This window comes from Lynx rufus, unplaced genomic scaffold, assembly GCF_022079265.1.
Source record: "Lynx rufus isolate CCGP_SWC_20201006 ecotype Redwood Valley unplaced genomic scaffold, mLynRuf1.p SCAF_2, whole genome shotgun sequence".
Taxonomy (NCBI): Eukaryota; Metazoa; Chordata; class Mammalia; order Carnivora; family Felidae; genus Lynx; species Lynx rufus.
In genome coordinates this window covers 193,558,309-193,575,184 of record NW_025814834.1, presented here as the reverse complement: position 1 = coordinate 193,575,184, position 16,876 = coordinate 193,558,309, and the positions used below count along the sequence as shown (strand labels likewise).

General features: G+C 57.7%; 1 protein-coding gene across 2 annotated transcripts; it reads right to left on the bottom strand.

The window, feature by feature from the left end:
• Positions 1-365: 365 nt before the first annotated feature.
• On the bottom strand, positions 366-13,033 carry RSPO1 (R-spondin 1). 2 transcript variants are annotated; one of them, XM_047085334.1, is made up of 5 exons: positions 12,940-13,033; positions 4,474-4,665; positions 2,333-2,482; positions 1,862-2,050; positions 366-1,148 (listed from the first exon to the last, which is right to left on the bottom strand). In XM_047085334.1, the coding sequence occupies exons 1-5, from the start codon at positions 13,031-13,033 to the stop codon at positions 982-984; spliced, it is 792 nt and encodes a 263-aa protein (XP_046941290.1). In that variant the 3' UTR covers positions 366-981. The 2 variants fall into 2 exon arrangements, with proteins under 2 accessions (XP_046941290.1, XP_046941291.1); XM_047085335.1 differs by lacking the exon at positions 1,862-2,050.
• Between the last annotated feature and the right edge of the window lie 3,843 nt (positions 13,034-16,876).

The following is a 16,876-nucleotide window of genomic DNA, read 5'->3' as shown; positions in this document are numbered from 1 at the left end:
ACCTTGGTTCCGTCCGCAGAGGTAATCAGAGCAGTACTTCTTAAACTTGAATGTGCACGCCAGGGACCTGGAACCTTGTTACACCGCAGATTCTGGTTCGTCAGGTCTGGGATGTGACCCGAGACTCCCACTTCTAACGGGCCGCCCGGTGACAACGTTGATGCCGGTCCGCAGACCACACTCTGAGTAATAAGGATGTAGAGAAGCTGGTTATCACCCTCAGAGTATCCCCAAAGTTTTCTTCCTGCTCTGGACCCTCCGTCCAGAAGGCCATTAGGGGAGCTCTTCAAAACTCAGCCCTGTTCCTTCCTGCTCCCGTGTACCCCACCAACCCCTGGACCCTGAAAAGGAACGTGCTGCCTGTGGCTACTGTTGTCATTTGGTTTTGTTTTTAATTTGAAATAAACTTTTAAGCAGTTTTCAGAGTCGGGGCAGCCCTGACACGGATCATGGGTGTGTAACAATACTCTCCAATGATAAAGTCACACAGCTGGAGATGCTGAACAGGCCTTGAGCTTTGGTTCCTGTCTGCCACCCTGGACTGATCCTATCAGCTCCTCCAGAAGGCTCCACTCTGTTTGGGCTTACACGCGGGGAAACGGTCTCTCTGACATGTCCCTTGGGAGCATCGCAAACCAAGTCTGTGACGCTGGGCCCTCTGCCAGGCAGAGGTGACCCCTCCACCTCCCCACCCTGTTCACACGGTGACATCCGGGAGATAAAAGTGTCATCCGGTGGCCTCGATTGTGTGTGTGTGTGTGTGTGTGTGTGTGTGCGCGCGCGCACGGATGCACACATGTACGCTGGTTGCATGTTTGGCCATGGACCCTTGTGTGTGTGTGTGTGTGTGTGTCCGTATACGTATGGAGAGCGTGTGAATGCTGTGCCCCCAGCGCTCCAGTTCAGTAAAGCTTTCATCACACAGAGCAGCGCTGGACTCTTTCTGCACAGGCCTGGAGGCTGAAGAATGTCCCTAGGCCCCTAGGTGAGCCCTGCAGGCGTGACCGGCCCCGCTGTCCCCTGGTGCTGCGGCTGCTGCTGGCCCTTGCGTCTCCGGGAGCCGGCACCCGCCTCCTTGCTCTCCTTCCTGCTCAGGTTCCTGTTGGCGTTCTCCCGCCGGCCCTGGCCACCTTTCCTCCTCTTCTGCCCTGCAACCCCAACAGCAGGAAGAGTCAACAAAGGATGTCCCACAGCAAGCGAGGTGGCCCTGGGCATGGCCGAGGGCTCTTGGGGGGGGGTGGTGAGGAAGCGGGGCGGGGGAAGCAGGGGGGCTGGAGTCGCTGCCTTTAGGCAGCTGGGGACCCCTCAAGGCTTCCTCTGACTGGCGGCTACTTCAGCGGACCCTGCAACATGGGCACAGAGACGGGGGTCCGGGAGCCTCTCACCCTCCACCCCTCGACGAACCAGACGCCCTCCTCATCCTCGTGACCTCCTCAGACCTCGGGCCCCAGTGGGCCAAGATGTTCGGTGCAGCTCTCAGGACAAGCAGGACAGCCCCCGACTCCCCTGCCCCCAGGGCCAGCTGCCCCATCATTGCCGCCTACTGCCTGTGTGACCTTGGTCACATCACCGCACCTCTCTGGGTCTTAGCATCCCCTTCTGTGCCCCCATCTGACCTCCGAGGGTCCTTCCGGTGCCAAACCTCTGCTGGCTCCCGAGAGATGGGGAAACTGGAGGGATGTGGACACTGAAGGTCCCAGCTCCCACCACACAGAGTCCTGGGGACTGCTCTCTGCCGGGACCTGGCACCCGGAGTTGGGGTTCCCATCTGGCCCTGGGCGACAGGCAGGAGGCGGAAGCGGCCGCACCTCCGTGGCGGTCCCTGACTCCCAGCCCTGGGGAGGCCGAGGCCGCAGCTCACCCTCAGGACAGGGTGTCCTCCGCACCGTGCACCTGCGGGTCTCCTTGGTGTCGGAGCAGGCAGCGTGGTCTCCCCCGGGGGCGTGGAGCACCCTCCGTGTCCGCTCCTCAGAGCCCCTCCGGAAGCCGCACAGCCTCTTCTTCTTGGAGCACGGCCCCCACAGGGACCACTCACTCATTTCACATTGTGCTGGCAGGAAGCGAGGGAAGAGGGAGAGAAAGGGGGGGGGGTCACACCTCCTCCCCCGACCCAGAATTCTCCACGGGAGTCTCCCCCACCTGCTCTGTGCCTGGAGGCATCTTCAGTGCAGGGGGCAGAGAAACCCCACAGGGTCGTGGGTGTGTATGTGTGGGGGGGTAAGCTTTGCTGCACGGCCCCCCCAAGCCCAGGCTCGCCCTGCCCCCCACACCACCCTGCCCGCCCCTCCCCTGGGGTCCCGCACCCTCTGCCCGCAGCTCCCAGCAAACTCACCAGGACTACTGCACTCCATGGTGCTGTTGGCAGCCGCCGAGCCCTCGGGACAGGCTGGATAGCAGCGGCCCTTGTGCAGGTATAAGCTCTCCTTACACTTGGTGCAGAAGTTGTGGCTGAAGCAGGCCTCGCAGTGCTCAATCTTGCACTCTGAGGAGAGGGCCAGATGGGGGCCCTCTGATTCATCTCCCATCCCCAAAGCCCCCCCTCCAGGGCAGACCTCCCCCCCCCCACTTCCCCGAGGGCAGGACTCTGGCCTAGAGCTGCCATGACTGTGGGAGGGAAGGCAAGGACGGGGTGGGGAGAGGAGGCCAAAGTGGCCACTCTTCGGGTCTGCCAGGGACAGTCAGCTAACTCCACCCCAAACCCCACACCAGGCCCTGGAACCAAGGTGAGGCCCCAGACAGCTGTTTTCAGAGGAGGAGGGCAGGACACCTTGTGGGATCAGTGGGGACGAGAGAGAAGGGTCCCGGCGTGTCGTGGCACCCTAGAGGGCCACCCGGTCAGAGGGTCAGAGTCGAACGGAGGGATACAACGGTTTCCTGTCTCCGTTGCACCCACAACATCCCACGCTCTGGTTCCCCTCCTGCCCTGCGAAAGGAGTCTGCTTGGAGGGGGGAGGGGAGAGGAGAGATCCCAGGGCAAATTCCTCTCCCCCTGTAAGGCCTGGTTCCAAGAACCACCCCGGCTGGACTCCTGGGTCCCTCCCCATCCCCTCCTGCCAGCTCTCCCTCCTCTGGGGAAGTGGGGGGTGGGGGTTAGAGTAGGCAGGGCCTTTCACAATCTCTCCCTTCCCAGATCGTGGGCAGGACTAACTTCCTCCCAGTCTCTGGCACCTGAAGCTGGGGCTGCCAGTTTCCCAGGAGCTGGCACAGCCGGGAACTCCTACCCCAAATACCCCAAGGACCAAGAGGGCAGCCCCAGGGCCCCACCTCTAGCCTCACAAGCTCCCCACCCCACCCCACCCCACCCCACCCTTCCTCTGTGCCTCCTGGGCTCTTGGCTTTGTCTCTGTTTCTTCCGCTAGCCTCCCTCCTCTCTTGCTGATTCCTGGGTTTGGTCGCAGGTGAAATACAGTAAAGACAACAGCAGGTACCACTTACAGAGCGCCAGACATCTAGGGCTTTCTATATGCCTCTGACGACAACCCTAGGGGGGTAAAAACTACCACTCCCATTTTAAAGACGAGGATTTGAGAGGCTGCAAAATCCCGATGTTGCACAACGAGTGAGAAGCAGAGTTGAGATTAGAACCCGGGGCCGATCTCGGGGCCGTCATTTCCCCCTCCAGGCCTCACCGTTGTCATCCAAAAGAAGGACCCCTGTCACTTAGGTCCCACCTCCCTCCAAAGGCTGTTGTGAGGCTCCGCTGATAGGAGGTCTGGAAATGCGTTCTAAACTCCGAGGCACTGACCACCTGGGAGGCGCACTGGCATTGGTCACCAGAGTGTGTTCCCTGCCTGTCCCCCAGGGTGCCACCGTGAGTCTGAACAGAGGTGGGACGGGCCGTGCCTTAGAGCACGCGGAGCTGCAGCGGATAGAGCGGACCCCAGCCAGAGAGAAGACCTGGGCGGAGGCAGGGGAGGCTTGAATTTCCCCGCAGTCAGGGGAGCCCGGGGCGGGGGTTCAAGCAGAAGTGTCCTGGGAAAGGACACACGTCTCAGAAGCACCTGGCTTTCTGGCTGTGGTGTGGAGGGAGGGTGGGGTTGGAGGACAGGTAAACAAGCTCCTGCAATATTCCAGAGGAGACGTGCCAGGAGCCTGGGTGAGACCATGGCAGTGAGGATGGAGGGAGAGGGGAGGCGGCGGGCACCATGTGGTTATGGGATGGACCGGAGGCGTCACAGCGAGAGGCCGAGAGGCCGGCTCTCCAGTCGGTGGTGTGAGTGGCTCAGGACCCTGCGGGAGTGTAGGTGGGTGCACGTCTGGAGGCAGGAGATGTGGTTCTGAGGTGGACCCGCTGAGCCGGAGAGGAGAATGGACCCTCTGAGATGTCTGGCTGGCAGCTGGATTACTTGAATCAGGAGCCTCATCCCTGCCCCCCACCCCTCGGGGTCCCCTCTACTCCTCCTGCCGGCCACCAACGGTCCGAAGCACCCTCCCCCGGGGGCCAGAGCCTTCTCCAGCCCTCCCCACACTCACTGATGCACTTGTTCATGTCGGGGTTGCGGGCGTCGAAGTAGCCAGGAGGGCAGGAGGGCAAGCACACGCCCACCTGGCGGATGTCGTTCCTCTCCAGCAGGATGAACAGCTTGGGCGAGCACTTGAGGCAGCCGTTGACTTCCGAGCAGAGCTCACAACCTTTGGCACAGGCCTGGCTCCCCTCGGCACTGACTGCAAGGGTGGGACAGGGGGAAGGAGGGGCTGTAGGCGAGACCACCGTCTTTCCCAGGCCCCCACACGGTTGGGAAGTGAGTAGATTGGGGTTTCTTCCCGCGCAATGACTGTGCTTCTCAGGAGGCACATGCCAGGATGGCACCTCTTTAAGACGGTTTCATGGGGGCGCCTGGGTGGCTCAGTCGGGTAAGCGTCCGACTTCGGCTCAGGTCATGAGCTCACGGGTCGTGGGTTCGAGCCCCACGTCGGGCTCTGTGCTGACAGCTCAGGGCTTCCGATTCTGTGTCTCCCCCTCTCTCCGCCCCTCCCCCGCTCACGCTCTGTCTCTCTCTTTCTCGAAAATGAATAAACATTTTAAAACTGCTTTGTAAACCTCCCCAGCGTCATCTCTCAAGGGAACTAGCACAGATGCCTGAAGCAAGCGCCCTCGTCCACCCTAAGTGTCTCTCTAGCTCCAGGCACAACACAGGCTCGCTCTCTGGGCTTGCTCTACCCTTCTGGGAGAAGCTGCTGAAGCCGCACGCTTCCCAGAACCTACCCCTACCCTCCCCAGAGGAAGCAAGGTTCAGCCTCAGGTACGAAGGCTCAGGTATGGAAGGCGGGTATTTTTTAGCCTTGAGAAAGGTTTGAGGTCAAGAAGGACAATGGGTTAAGCTATCTGAGCAAAGGATCATCTGGTCAGAGACAGGAAAACAACTAGAATAACTATGTCCAGAACAGTGGCCTCAACCAGAGACGATTTTGCTCCCCAGGGGATATGTAGCAACGTCTAGGGACCTGTCACTCCGGGGAGGGGCGTTGTTACCGGTATGGAGAGAGGCCAGGGATGCCACGAAACATCCTATAATGCACGGGGTGGCCCCCGCAAGAAATTGTCTGGCTCAAAATGGCACTGATGCTGAGGTTGAGAAACCCTGGCCATCCTTTGAGGCGGTGTGATCTCCAGCCCCTGCACGGGGTCTCAAACCTTCGATGTCATTCCTTTATGGACTTGTTTAACCAACACTCCCCGAGCCCCTCCCAAGTACCCTGTGCAGTGTGAGCGCCAGGGGCCTGGACACGAGGTCGCCTGACCCTCCAAACTGATCTTTCGGTGGTGCTGACAGACCTGCAGACGGGCAAATGCTGACAGCCGCAGGCCTGGCGATAGTGAACCCAAAAAGAAGAGAGGGAAGGAGTCACAAAGGAGGCGCCATTTGGGCCGACTCTTGAAGAATCCGTAGAGATTTGTCCATTAGGAAGTAGAGATCACGGCCCTCTAGGAACAGGACCACAGAGGTGTAAAACAGCCAGGGGAACTGCAGATAATTTGGGGTGCAGGAGGGGTAGGGAGGGGGATGGCGAAAGATAAGAGCTTTCGATATCACGGTAAGGAATTTGAACTTGATCCTGCCAGGCAGTGTTTCCCAAAGAGCATTCCTGGGACCATGTTCTCCCCTAGATGTTCATCAAAGGCTGTGGAGAAAAGGCCACTACGTCAGGTAAGACTGAGAACCGCTGGGTCCAGCGGGTCTAAACAGGATTCTTTACTGTAGGGCGTCTTCAACCCTTTTATTATGCTCCTGTGCAGTGGCTCCCTAAGAGGGGGACAGAGGAAGCTTTACTTCCCAAACATTTTGGCCACAGAACCCTTGTTTTGCAGAGCTTTTCCTGGGACATTTCTCCGAGCTGATTAGACAGGAGGAAGCTATCGGCAAGGTGCAGGACCCGGGCTGATTCGTACGTTGGAAGGTTCCTCCGGCAGCGTGGGTGGAGACCAGAGACTGAAGGACCATTTGGAAGGAAGTGGACCAGCTCATCCAGATGAGGAAGATGAGAATGTCTGAAAGAAAATTCTGCTCAGCTGGAGATGGACAGAAACAGATTTGAGAGAAGCTTAGGGACTATAACCCGTAGGCGGAAGTGACCAACAGGGGGGAGGAGTCTGGGGTGAGCGCTAGGGTAGGTGGCAGAACAGTGTGGCTGGTCACGAAAGGAGGCTCACTCCATGGGAGGGCAAGCAGGTGGAGAAGGGGACAGGGAGAGAGGTTATGAGCCACTTAGGACCCAGCCTGCAGCGAGGGGCTGGAGACACGGGCTGCAGACGGAGGGCCGGGAGGATCAGAACAGACGGCGGGACCACTGCCACTACACGCAGCATAGTGGACCCCCAGCTCAGGCTTCCGAGTCGCCTAGAGCTGGAGCCAAGTCCCCAGCCTGTGACCCGGGGCAAAACACAGTGTCTAGTGTGCCTCCCTCGCCACCGCCGGAGAGGGACGTGAGGATGTCCACTCTGGAGGGCTGCTGGGAGGAGTGATCCCTGATTTCAGAACAGGAGAATGAGTTGGAGTTAAGAAGGCGAGCAGAAGCGAAAAAGACCATGACGAACACAGCCATGTAACAACGCGGTAACCACGGCAACGGCCGCTAACTACCAAGCGTCCAGAACTGAATCTGTCCTCAGAGGTCATCGAGTGTTCACTCACTTAACTCGCACAATCCATGAAGCAGGTACTGTTATTATGTTATCATCCTCATTTTTACGGGGGAGGACCTGGAGAAGTGACGGGACTTGGCCGAGGCTTCGCGGCCCGCACATGCTCCAGGCAGAGGGAACGAAGTTTAGGAAGGCCGAGGGCAGGACCACGCCGGGTGACGTGGGGACCAGGAAGTAGGGGTCGATTGTTGTTGTTTTTTTTTAAGTATAGAATTTAGTTGCATAGAGTCAGTGTTAATCGACCAGTGCACTTAACAATTAATATTGTTCTTGGTTTAGTTCTTCTAAGAGCAAAAATACTCACATGTTGCATTGGCGTTACGCGGGAGCCCTGGGGACTACTTTTCCACTTTGAGTCTTTATTCGGCTGTGTTACAAATTAATAAGGTACTGCAGATTTTAGGTACTGCTTCTACCCCCAAGACATTACATCCTCTGTTATGCAAGATTCTTACTGAATACATTGTTGAAATGAATGTTCCCTCTATTCTTGCCTGGGTTTCTTTTTTGTTGTTGTTTGATTTTTTAATGTTTATTTATTTTTGAGAAAGAGAGAGACAGAGCATGAGCGGGGGAGGGGCAGAGAGCGAGGGAGACACAGAATCCGAAGCAGGCTCCAGGCTCTGAGCTGTCGGCACAGAGCCTGACGCGGGGCTCGAACTTGTGAACCACGAGATTATGACCTGAGCCGAAGTCGGAGGCTTAACCGACTGAGCCACCCAGGCACCCCATCTTGCCTGGGTTTCAATAATTGAACTGATCCAGGTGTCCCATTTGCCGGCCACTATAGCTATGTCCCCATGCTCATTCATTCCGTCCTTGTCACTTTTGTTAAGGACAGATTTGCAAAAGGCCCCTCAGAATACTGCGATCCTCCTCGCATTCAACCAACAACAAACCTCTGTGTGCATTTCTCTTCGGATCTCTCAATGACACAGCAAGAGAAAGCGTGGAGCACTCGGGGTCTGAAATCAGCATGGGGGGGGGTGGCGGACCACGGAGGGAGGAGTAAGACAGAAAGCTGGAGAGGGAAGCAGGCCCAGATGAGGAAGGGTCTTAAACCTGTACGCAGGAGTTTGGACACTGCCCTACAGGCAGTGAGGAATTACTGGGGGCTTTAAAATCGGAGACGTGGTCAGGATCACCGTGTGGTATGGAGAAAGGGTTGCGGGGACGGCAATCTGGAGGCAGGAAGACTCCTCAGCTCCAAGAGACACAGCTGAACCAAGAAGATGCAAAGGAACAGACACAGGTAAGATATTCAGGTGGGAGAAGCAACCAGACCAGGTGATGGGCTGGACGTGGGGCCGAGAGGCTGGGGAAAGTGCAAGCCGAGGGTGACTCCCAGGTGTTGCGCTTGCGTGACAGGGTGGCTGTTGGCCCTTCACCGAGAGAGGGACCGCAGGAAGAGGAGCAGGTTTGGGTGGGGGAGATGATGCATAGTCGGGTTTTGGATGGGTTGAGGTTGTGGTTCCTGTGGGGCATCCGGGGGAAGGTGTCTATGAGGGAGTCGAGCCCGTAGCTCTGGAGCTCGAGAGAAAAAAACACCTTGGCTGGAGACCTCGATGTGGAGTCCTTGGCACGAAAACAGTCCCGAAGGCATGGGGGCCCATGAGGCAGCGGACAGTGGGCACAGAGGGTGAGCGGAGGAATTAGGAAGTTAAGGGAGGGACAGAAGAAAGAAGGGCGGCTAGGAGGCTGCGAGGGGGCAACCGGACAGGTAGGGACCTAACTCGGTGGAAGCCAAGAGGAGAGCACCCTGCGCAGGACCCTGGCTGCTGAGGTGTCGGATAACGAGGCAGCAGAGGACAGGGGTTGGCGCCCCTGGTGGGGGCGAGGGCAGAGGGCAGCGGTCGAGGAGCAGAGGAAGGAGAGCCGTCTCCTTCAAGAAATCAGCTGTGGAGCGGGGAAGAGAACCCGGGGATCTGTCCGTGGAAGCCGTGGGCATCCGTGGTTCCACCGTGGAAGTAGAGGCATTCCCGGGCAGAGGCTGAGCAGCCTGGCCGCGCTTGCTTCGCAGGCCAGCAGAGGAGGAGGGGCTCAGAGAGAAGCTGGGAAGTTCAACGAGGAAAGGGATGCTGGTCAAGAAGGATAGGAACCCAACGCTGTTCTCGGCTTAGTGAGACAAATGCACGGGCAGTGGGGCAATGGACAGCCATAGGGAGGGGGGTCTGTGTAGGGGAGAGGGGGGTCCAAGGAAGACGGTGGGTGTTGGGGGGGCGCGTAATGATTCAAAGGGAAAAACCGAGGCTCGTTCATTCCACAGACGTTTATGGCACACCTAACACGTGCCCAGAAGTGCTAGGAGCTTGGGGACCTGGAGATATAAACAAAGGCCCACCCAGGGATGCGGCAGGCAGGGCTGGCTAGCACCGTGTAAGTGGATGAGTAATGAAAGGCACTCCCTTACCCAGCCGGCTAGGTGAAGAGGGTGTGCCAGACAGGAGGAACGGCCTGTGCAAAGGCTCTGAGGCACCGAACATCCTAGTGCATTCACAGAATGGAACATAGGGCTTTTTCCTATTGGCAGGGAAGGTGACCGCAGAAGGGCATGGCCAGATTCACCATACGAAAGGACCCTTTGCCTACGATGGAGGGAGGCATACGGGGGAGGCAGCCTTGGAGGGCCGCAGCCTGGCTGAGGAGGCTGGGTGGGCGGGATGAAGTGGAGGGCACTCGGAGTAGGGATGGAGCCTGCTTCCCAACCTCTTCACAAAACCCTCTCCCACGGCTCTGCCTGCCCTCCCCCAAGTCCTCAGTGAAGCCCGCTTCCCCAGGCCAGGAAGGCAAGGCTGTGCCCTCCCCCCCGCCATTCCCCTGCGGCCTGTGTGGCTCTTTCATCCTTGTGCAAAACCCCTGCAAGTTGATATTCTTAAAGCCAAAACACCCCTGCCCAACATCCCTCAATGGCTCCCTATTACCAGCAGAATTGAGACCCATCTGGCCTTATTGATTTCTCCACCTGGCCTGGAAAGCTTCCCTGAGCTGATCCTACCCTCCTCATTTCTCAACACTACCCCTCAGCCATCCACAACTATTTTTTTTGGGGGGGGGGGGGTCTGGTCACATCACACTATTTCACACCTGCGTGTCTTTGCTCAAATCGGTCCTTCTTCCTGGAACATTCTCTGCCACTTCCTGAGCCTGAGTAACTCTTTCAAGCCTCAGAACGAAAGTCGTCTCCTCCGGGAAGTCTCCCCTGATCTCACTTCCCCACAAAGTCTGGATGGGGTTGGATGGGGGAGTCAGGGTTCAGTGAAGGAATGGGGGCTTCATGGGAGCAGGACTAAGCAAGGGGTCCAGGAATCAGTTAGGAGAAGGGTCTCAGTAAGGGGAAGGAGCCCTCAATGCCAGGAGTAGTGAGAACATGAGGGCAGGGTGAGGGGCACAAAATCCAGGTGGGAAGGCATTCCGGAGAGGGCGAGAAGACAAGAGGCGGAGTGAGTGAAGACGGGGTTCAGGGAGGGGATGTGTCGAACAGGAGAGGAGGAAGTCGATCTGCCAGGGTTCGTAACTCACAACTGAAGAGCACTTTGCTCAGTTCCTCCCCCTCCAGGCAGGGAGACCATCACACACGCGACCAGCCATTTCTGAACCCAAAACTGGTGTGTGCCTCCAGATCAGAGCCGCATGGGGTGGCTTCTAACAGCCCTACTGACACGCAGTTACAGATGATGGCAGAGTCGACAGACCAGAGGCTCACAGCACAGCCAGCCAGCCTCCTCTGCCGTCCAGTGGTTAGGAGGCCAGGGTAGCCACACACCACGTCTTGGGCCTCCTTCTTCCCTCCCCTCAACCCTGAAAACCCCAGCGCAAGATGGCCCACACGTTGTTTATATAACAGTGACGTGCATCCCAAAGTCTATACAGAGCTTGGTGTTTTACAAAGAGCTCACGACACATAAATACATACGAATAAAATCTCACATAGACTAGGGGCGCCTGGGTGGCTCAGTCAGTTGAGCATCTGACCTCGGCTCAGGTCACGATCTCACAGTTTGTGAGTTCGAGCCCCGCGTCGGGCTGTGTGCTGACAGCTCAGAGCCTGGAACCTGCTTCGGTCGGATTCCGTGTCTCCGTCTCTCTCTGCCCTGCCCCCACTCACGCTTTCTCTCTCTCTCAAAAATAAATAAACATTAAAAAAAAAAAAAGTAGACCCATCCAAATTGCTGCATTTGATGGCCCTTTGCAGGGACCGAGCCCTTTCTGCAGGCTCAGCCCAGTGCTTTTTATTCACTTATTTTTTTTCTGTACAAAAGTCTTGAACCCAGCTCTTCGACCCCTGGCTTCGACCCCCCCTGGAGGTGGGGGATGCGTGGCTCTGCTTGTGAGCGGGAAGCGTGAACGCCAGTGTGCGTCGCGGGAGCACGAGTCGTCCCTCCCTCCCGTTTGCTCTCTCTCTCTCTCTCTCTCTCTCTCTCTCTCTCTCTCTCTCCCATCTTGGAAACAGAGGAGACTGGTTATGAACCGCTAAACCGCATCTGGCCCATGGAGTCCAAAACGCTGGCCGCAACAGAGAGGAAGGGAGGAAAATCAAGGCCTCGCTGCTGATTAAACCTAACCGTCTCTAATTGTTTGTTAAGCTGGGGATTTTCAGCTTCACCAATTCTCTGAGCTTCTCTCCCTGGGCTGGGTTCTGGCCTTGGCCGCTCCCGCAGAGGCCCGACAAAACTCCACTGCCTTTCCACCTTTACTCGTGGGCCTCCGTCTGGTTGTGCCACACTTCTGTGGAGACTCCGGCCTGGGGACGTGGCATCTTTTATGGGGGACAGGCCTTGGGGTCTGTAACATCGGCCTCCTCCTTCTCCCTGGCACGGTCCCATACACACAGTGGCCACTCCCACTACATACTGGGCAGGTACGGGTCCCCCGTTGCTGGAGCCAGGCTGAGGCCCGAGGGCTCTCAGGGCTGCCCAGTCAGTCGCGATTTCCATCAAGCTCTGTTTTTAGGAAGACTGGGCTCACGGGAACTAATTACGTTCCAATACCGACCCTGTGTCTTTAGGCCTATTATCTCCTCCCGTGTCCTAGCCTCGGTTTCCCCATCTGTACAATAATAGAATTTAGTTCGGTTTAGTTTTTAAACTGGGAGGACCCTTCTTTCCAGTGACATCTTACGTGGAATCTTACCGAAAGCAGGGAAGAGTGAGGCACTCTGGTTGGGTGGGCAGTGGGGCCAGACGCCTTCCCATTGCCTCCCTTTCAGCCCCCCGTGCGGCTCCCTGAATCCCACCGGGCAGAGTTAAAAACCACGGGAGTGGATAGTCTCACGAGCCTCCCTGCTCCACTGTCTCTGCCCGGTGATCTGGGCAGGGAAAGCCGTTGCCCAAGCTGAGCAGAGTTCCTGGCCCCAAGGGGTTGAGGGCTGCACTCCAGCCAAGACTCAAAGAAAAGAGCCCTGAACTCCTGTCGGTGAGGAGAGGACCATGAACCCCAGGCCACGGCGGTAGGGGACACATCTCCACGGATACCACACAGAGCTGGTGTTATGTCAAAGGGGCATAATCCACAAACTGGATCCTCACAAGAGAGAGGTTAATCTAGAAAGCAGAGTCTACAAAGGGGAAAACAGACAACGTGGGTAATCTGCAGAGTGGGTAATCTGCCCCAAATCAATCCACAAGCTGGATAACCCACAAGCAGGATAATCTACTGAGGAAAGTACGAAGTGGCGATAGACAAGTGGAATCTGCAATGGTCATCAGAGAAGGAAACCACCGATGGCCCTCTAGTCCCCAGGCGGCCCCCGCCCGCTCCCAAGGCCAGCGGTGGTCCGGCCCCGCTCCATTACTCACTCCGCCTCTGCCTCTTCCCCTTGATCCCCCGGCTGCCGGCAGCGAGATGCATCCAGCTCAGAAACAGGGCCACCACACACAGCCCAAGCCGCATAGTCACTCGCCAACTCCAGGCCCCTGGTAGGAGGGGTGGTCTCTGGGGAGGGGGGGCGGACAGTGCAGGGCTCTTGCTAACGCCTGCGGGGTTGGGTCAGCAGCAGGAGGCCCGGGCCTGGGCCGTATCCCAAATCCACCATAATCTCAGCTGGGGACAGAGAGGGCGTGGGGAGGCAACTTCTTCATCAGCCCATAGGGAGGTCCAGAGAGCGTTCCTCAAAGGCACCTTGGGGTGTCACGTGGGAGAACTCTTTGTCACTTCAGCAGGGACGCCTCCAAAAACCAACCTGGTAGGGGAGGAGAAAGAAAGGTTAATTCTGGGGAACCACGCGGTTCCCCCCCAGTTTATACCTCCTACCCTCCCCTGTGGCTCTCCTCCTTAGCCAGGAGACTGTGAGAACTCAGAATGGTTGAATGTTACAAGCTACCCACCTGGCACCCCTGTAGAAGGAATCTGCCCCTTCTCCCAGGAAGTTTGCAGAGTCCCCTAACCTGGGACTGGAGCCGGCTACCCAAGCAGCTGGAATATGGTAGACAGATCAAATCTGTGGATCACTGGGAACTAGCTGGCCCCACCCCTGCCCAATGTTGGCCGGGCTCTAACTGGAAGTCCTTCTTTAGGTCTATCCTACGGACGTCATGCTGCAGCAATTGCCTCTCTCTAGAAGAGGAGCTCTCTCTGTCCTTCTGTAAGGGACCCCTCAGCCCTCTCTTCCCAGTGCTGAGTCACCCCTGTGCCTTTCACCTGTGGGGCTAGAGCAGTGGCCCCCGACAAGCTGGCAGACTCTGCGTGGCCCTCTGGGCTTGGCGGGAGAAAAGGAAGTAAGGCTTCCCCCGGCCACAGAAACTCTGACACAGCAGGCCCTGCGGGCCTGGCCTTTGTGAGAGGATAAAAGAGGCAGCGATGCCCGCCCTGGCCAGAGACACAGAGAATGGGGATAATCCCCCAGCCCAGCGAGAGCCAGGTCTCTGGACCCGCTGGCCGGGTGATGGGGGCAGGGGGAGCTGGTCCCTCCCCAGTGAAATGTGTCTGGAGCCCGACCGGGGAGTCCGAGGCCGAAAACCCCGCTTCACGCTCAGGATCGCGCGCTCCCACACATTCTCCCAGCAGAGAGGTCTGCCCGAGCACTGCCCTGAACACTTTGGTGCGGACCCACCCACGCTCACCCAGGGATAGAAGGAAACAGCGAGCCTTCAGGAAGCTTTGGAGATGCCAGGGAAGCACTGCCCTCCCGTCTGCTGGTTGGATGCCTCTGAACGAGTCACTGAGCCTCCCTGAACCTCAGTTTCCTCATCTATAGAATGGGGACAAAGATGCCTATTTCACAGGCTTGCTCTGAGAGTTGGCTGAGTTTTTGGCTTACGAATGAGAAATCTGAAATGCTAGAGTGGCAGTGCCCCGCCCACCCCATCCCAGTCCCTTTCCCCTTCGCCTCTCAGGGAGGCCCCAGTGAGCCCACCTGCATGGGAGATAAATCATTATCCCACGAGGGAGTTCAGCACCTCCCTCCTCGGCCTCTCCCGCCCGGCTTTGAAGGCCAGTCACACTCAAGTGGTTAAGCTGCCCGGAGAAGTGTTTACACGAGGCTGACGGGTCCCACCTGGTGCTGCAGCCGGAGCCAGGGGAGACGCCCCCAGCCACCCCCAAATGCCAGCCCCTACATGCCCCTCCAGTACTCCCTGCGTGAACTGCCAGAGCCTCCCATGCTCCCCAGCCCCCACCACACACTTCCATCGCCTACAAATCACCGTCATCCGGCTGAGCTTATCGAACTGGGGTCTTCAGCCAGAGGCTGGCCCGTAGAACATTCGACGGTTAAGGGCGGAAGTCAGATCACCGTACTGGCCACGCTATGTGTTAGCGGTTACCGCAGGTGGGACTGGGCGGTCGCCTCAGTGTCCTTATCTGCAAGAGGGTGGTTGTTTTTCATGGCTTAAACGAGTTAATGCACGCCGCTGCTCAGAACGGCTCGCTCAGAGCTGTTGTATTTTCTGTGACCAAGAAGACACAATTTTGTGTCGACACGCCAATGGTCATCTAAAGAGCGAGACGGGCGTTTCATTTTGTTTTGGTATCATCTGGATCCCAACCACGATGCTGAGCACTGTTACGCAATCTCCATTTTTGGATCTTTATGGTCAGTTGCCTTGGCCCCAGTGCGATCACTCAGCATGGCAGGGTTAACTTTTAATGGAGGCATGTGTGGAACTGAGGTCCTGGGACCCCTGGCAGATACATGCTCGGGGTGCCGTGAGTCCTTACACCGGACAAACACTGCAGGAGAAGGCCGCGCAGATCAACTGGTGTTAAATCCTGGGTCTCACTCTGCGATCAGTATCGATGGGGTCCTACGAGCAGGAAAGGTCTCCTATGCATCTCCTGTGTCTGCCTGGCTCGGTGCCTGGCACATCGGGCTTGGTGCTCGGCAAAGGTCAGCTCCCTTCCTTGCCCTGCCTCTACTTTCCTTCTATTCCCTTCGATCCTCCCCGCCCCCACCCCCCACCCCCACTCTGGCTTAGCTTTCAGCCTGGCTCTTGCCATGCTCACCCTGGCCCTCTCCCACCTGAATCACTATGGAACCACGATCTCAGCTGGAAAATGGGCAGGACGATCCACATCGGAATTTCACTGGAGCAAATGACACTGGCCTCCCTCACCTATCACTGGATGGGAAAAAGTTCAAGCACTTTCAGTTGATTGATTGTCGATGGGCAGAAATAATGGTTTCATATGGTCAGACCTTCTGATGTTTTTAAAAAGAGAAGCTGAAAATTCAGAATCGTATGTGAAATGCAATTTTTAAAGCTGGACAGGTCTCAGACTGAAAACACGGTAGAACCCAGCCCCAGAAGATCACAGGTGGGTGCATCCAGCTAGCTCCAGCCAGCCCCTGCCCGTCCTACCCCCCGACCCTCAAGGGCAGTGGACACACACAGACTACCCTGGATGGGCAGAGCCAGCGATGGGAACTGCTGGCAGTAATCAAGGTCTCAGGCACCCCGGGGGGGGTGGGGGGGAAAGGAAGGGCATTTTGTCTCAGCCAGGGTCAGGGTGAAAGGCTCACATTCATCAGGCACCTGCACCACCTGCCATGCGCTAGGCCCTCATTCACTGAGCACAACTCTAGGAAGGAAGTAGAATTACTCCCACTTTTTTTCTGGTCCAGACAGGTTACGGGTCTCAGGGCTACCAACCTTAGGACTGGGTGTCTGGAGGGCGAGGCAAGGGACAGGGAGCTGACCCCGGAGGTGGGGAAGGAACTGGCGGCAGAGGCAGAGCTGGGGCGGGAGACCCAGGAGAGAGGCGGTGCCCTCCCTGTTAGGTGGTCTCGCCAGAGAAGGGCACAGGCTGCGGAGGGGAACACAGCCGGGGGTGGAGCTGAGGGCGGGGACTCGGTGCCCCCATAAGGTTGGAGTCACTTTCACCTTCTTGCCTGTAACACTATCAGGATAAATTGGTACTCCGTCCGGGGCCGGATACAGACCCAAAAATGTAAACCATCCCGATAATTTCTCATTAACCCTCCCCGGGACCGGCTACGGGTGGAGAGTTTCGCGGCTGGCGGGGCGGGGGCAGAAGCATTGCTGGGCGGGGGGCGGGACCAAGTACATGCCTGCCCGACCTGTCGGGATTAGCGTGTTGGCCAGAGCCAAGCCAGGTGCTGGGGCCGCCCCCCACCCCCCAACACCGAGGGCATTGGGGAAAGGCTCCTTCACGTCCCTCCATCTGCGCCCCACGCGCGCAAATTCTTCTTCCCTCCCCACTATCCGGGAGAGGCCCAGCAGGTGCAGGGGGAGGGGAGGTGGACCTCTGGCTGTCCCCCCAAATCCAAGAGGACTC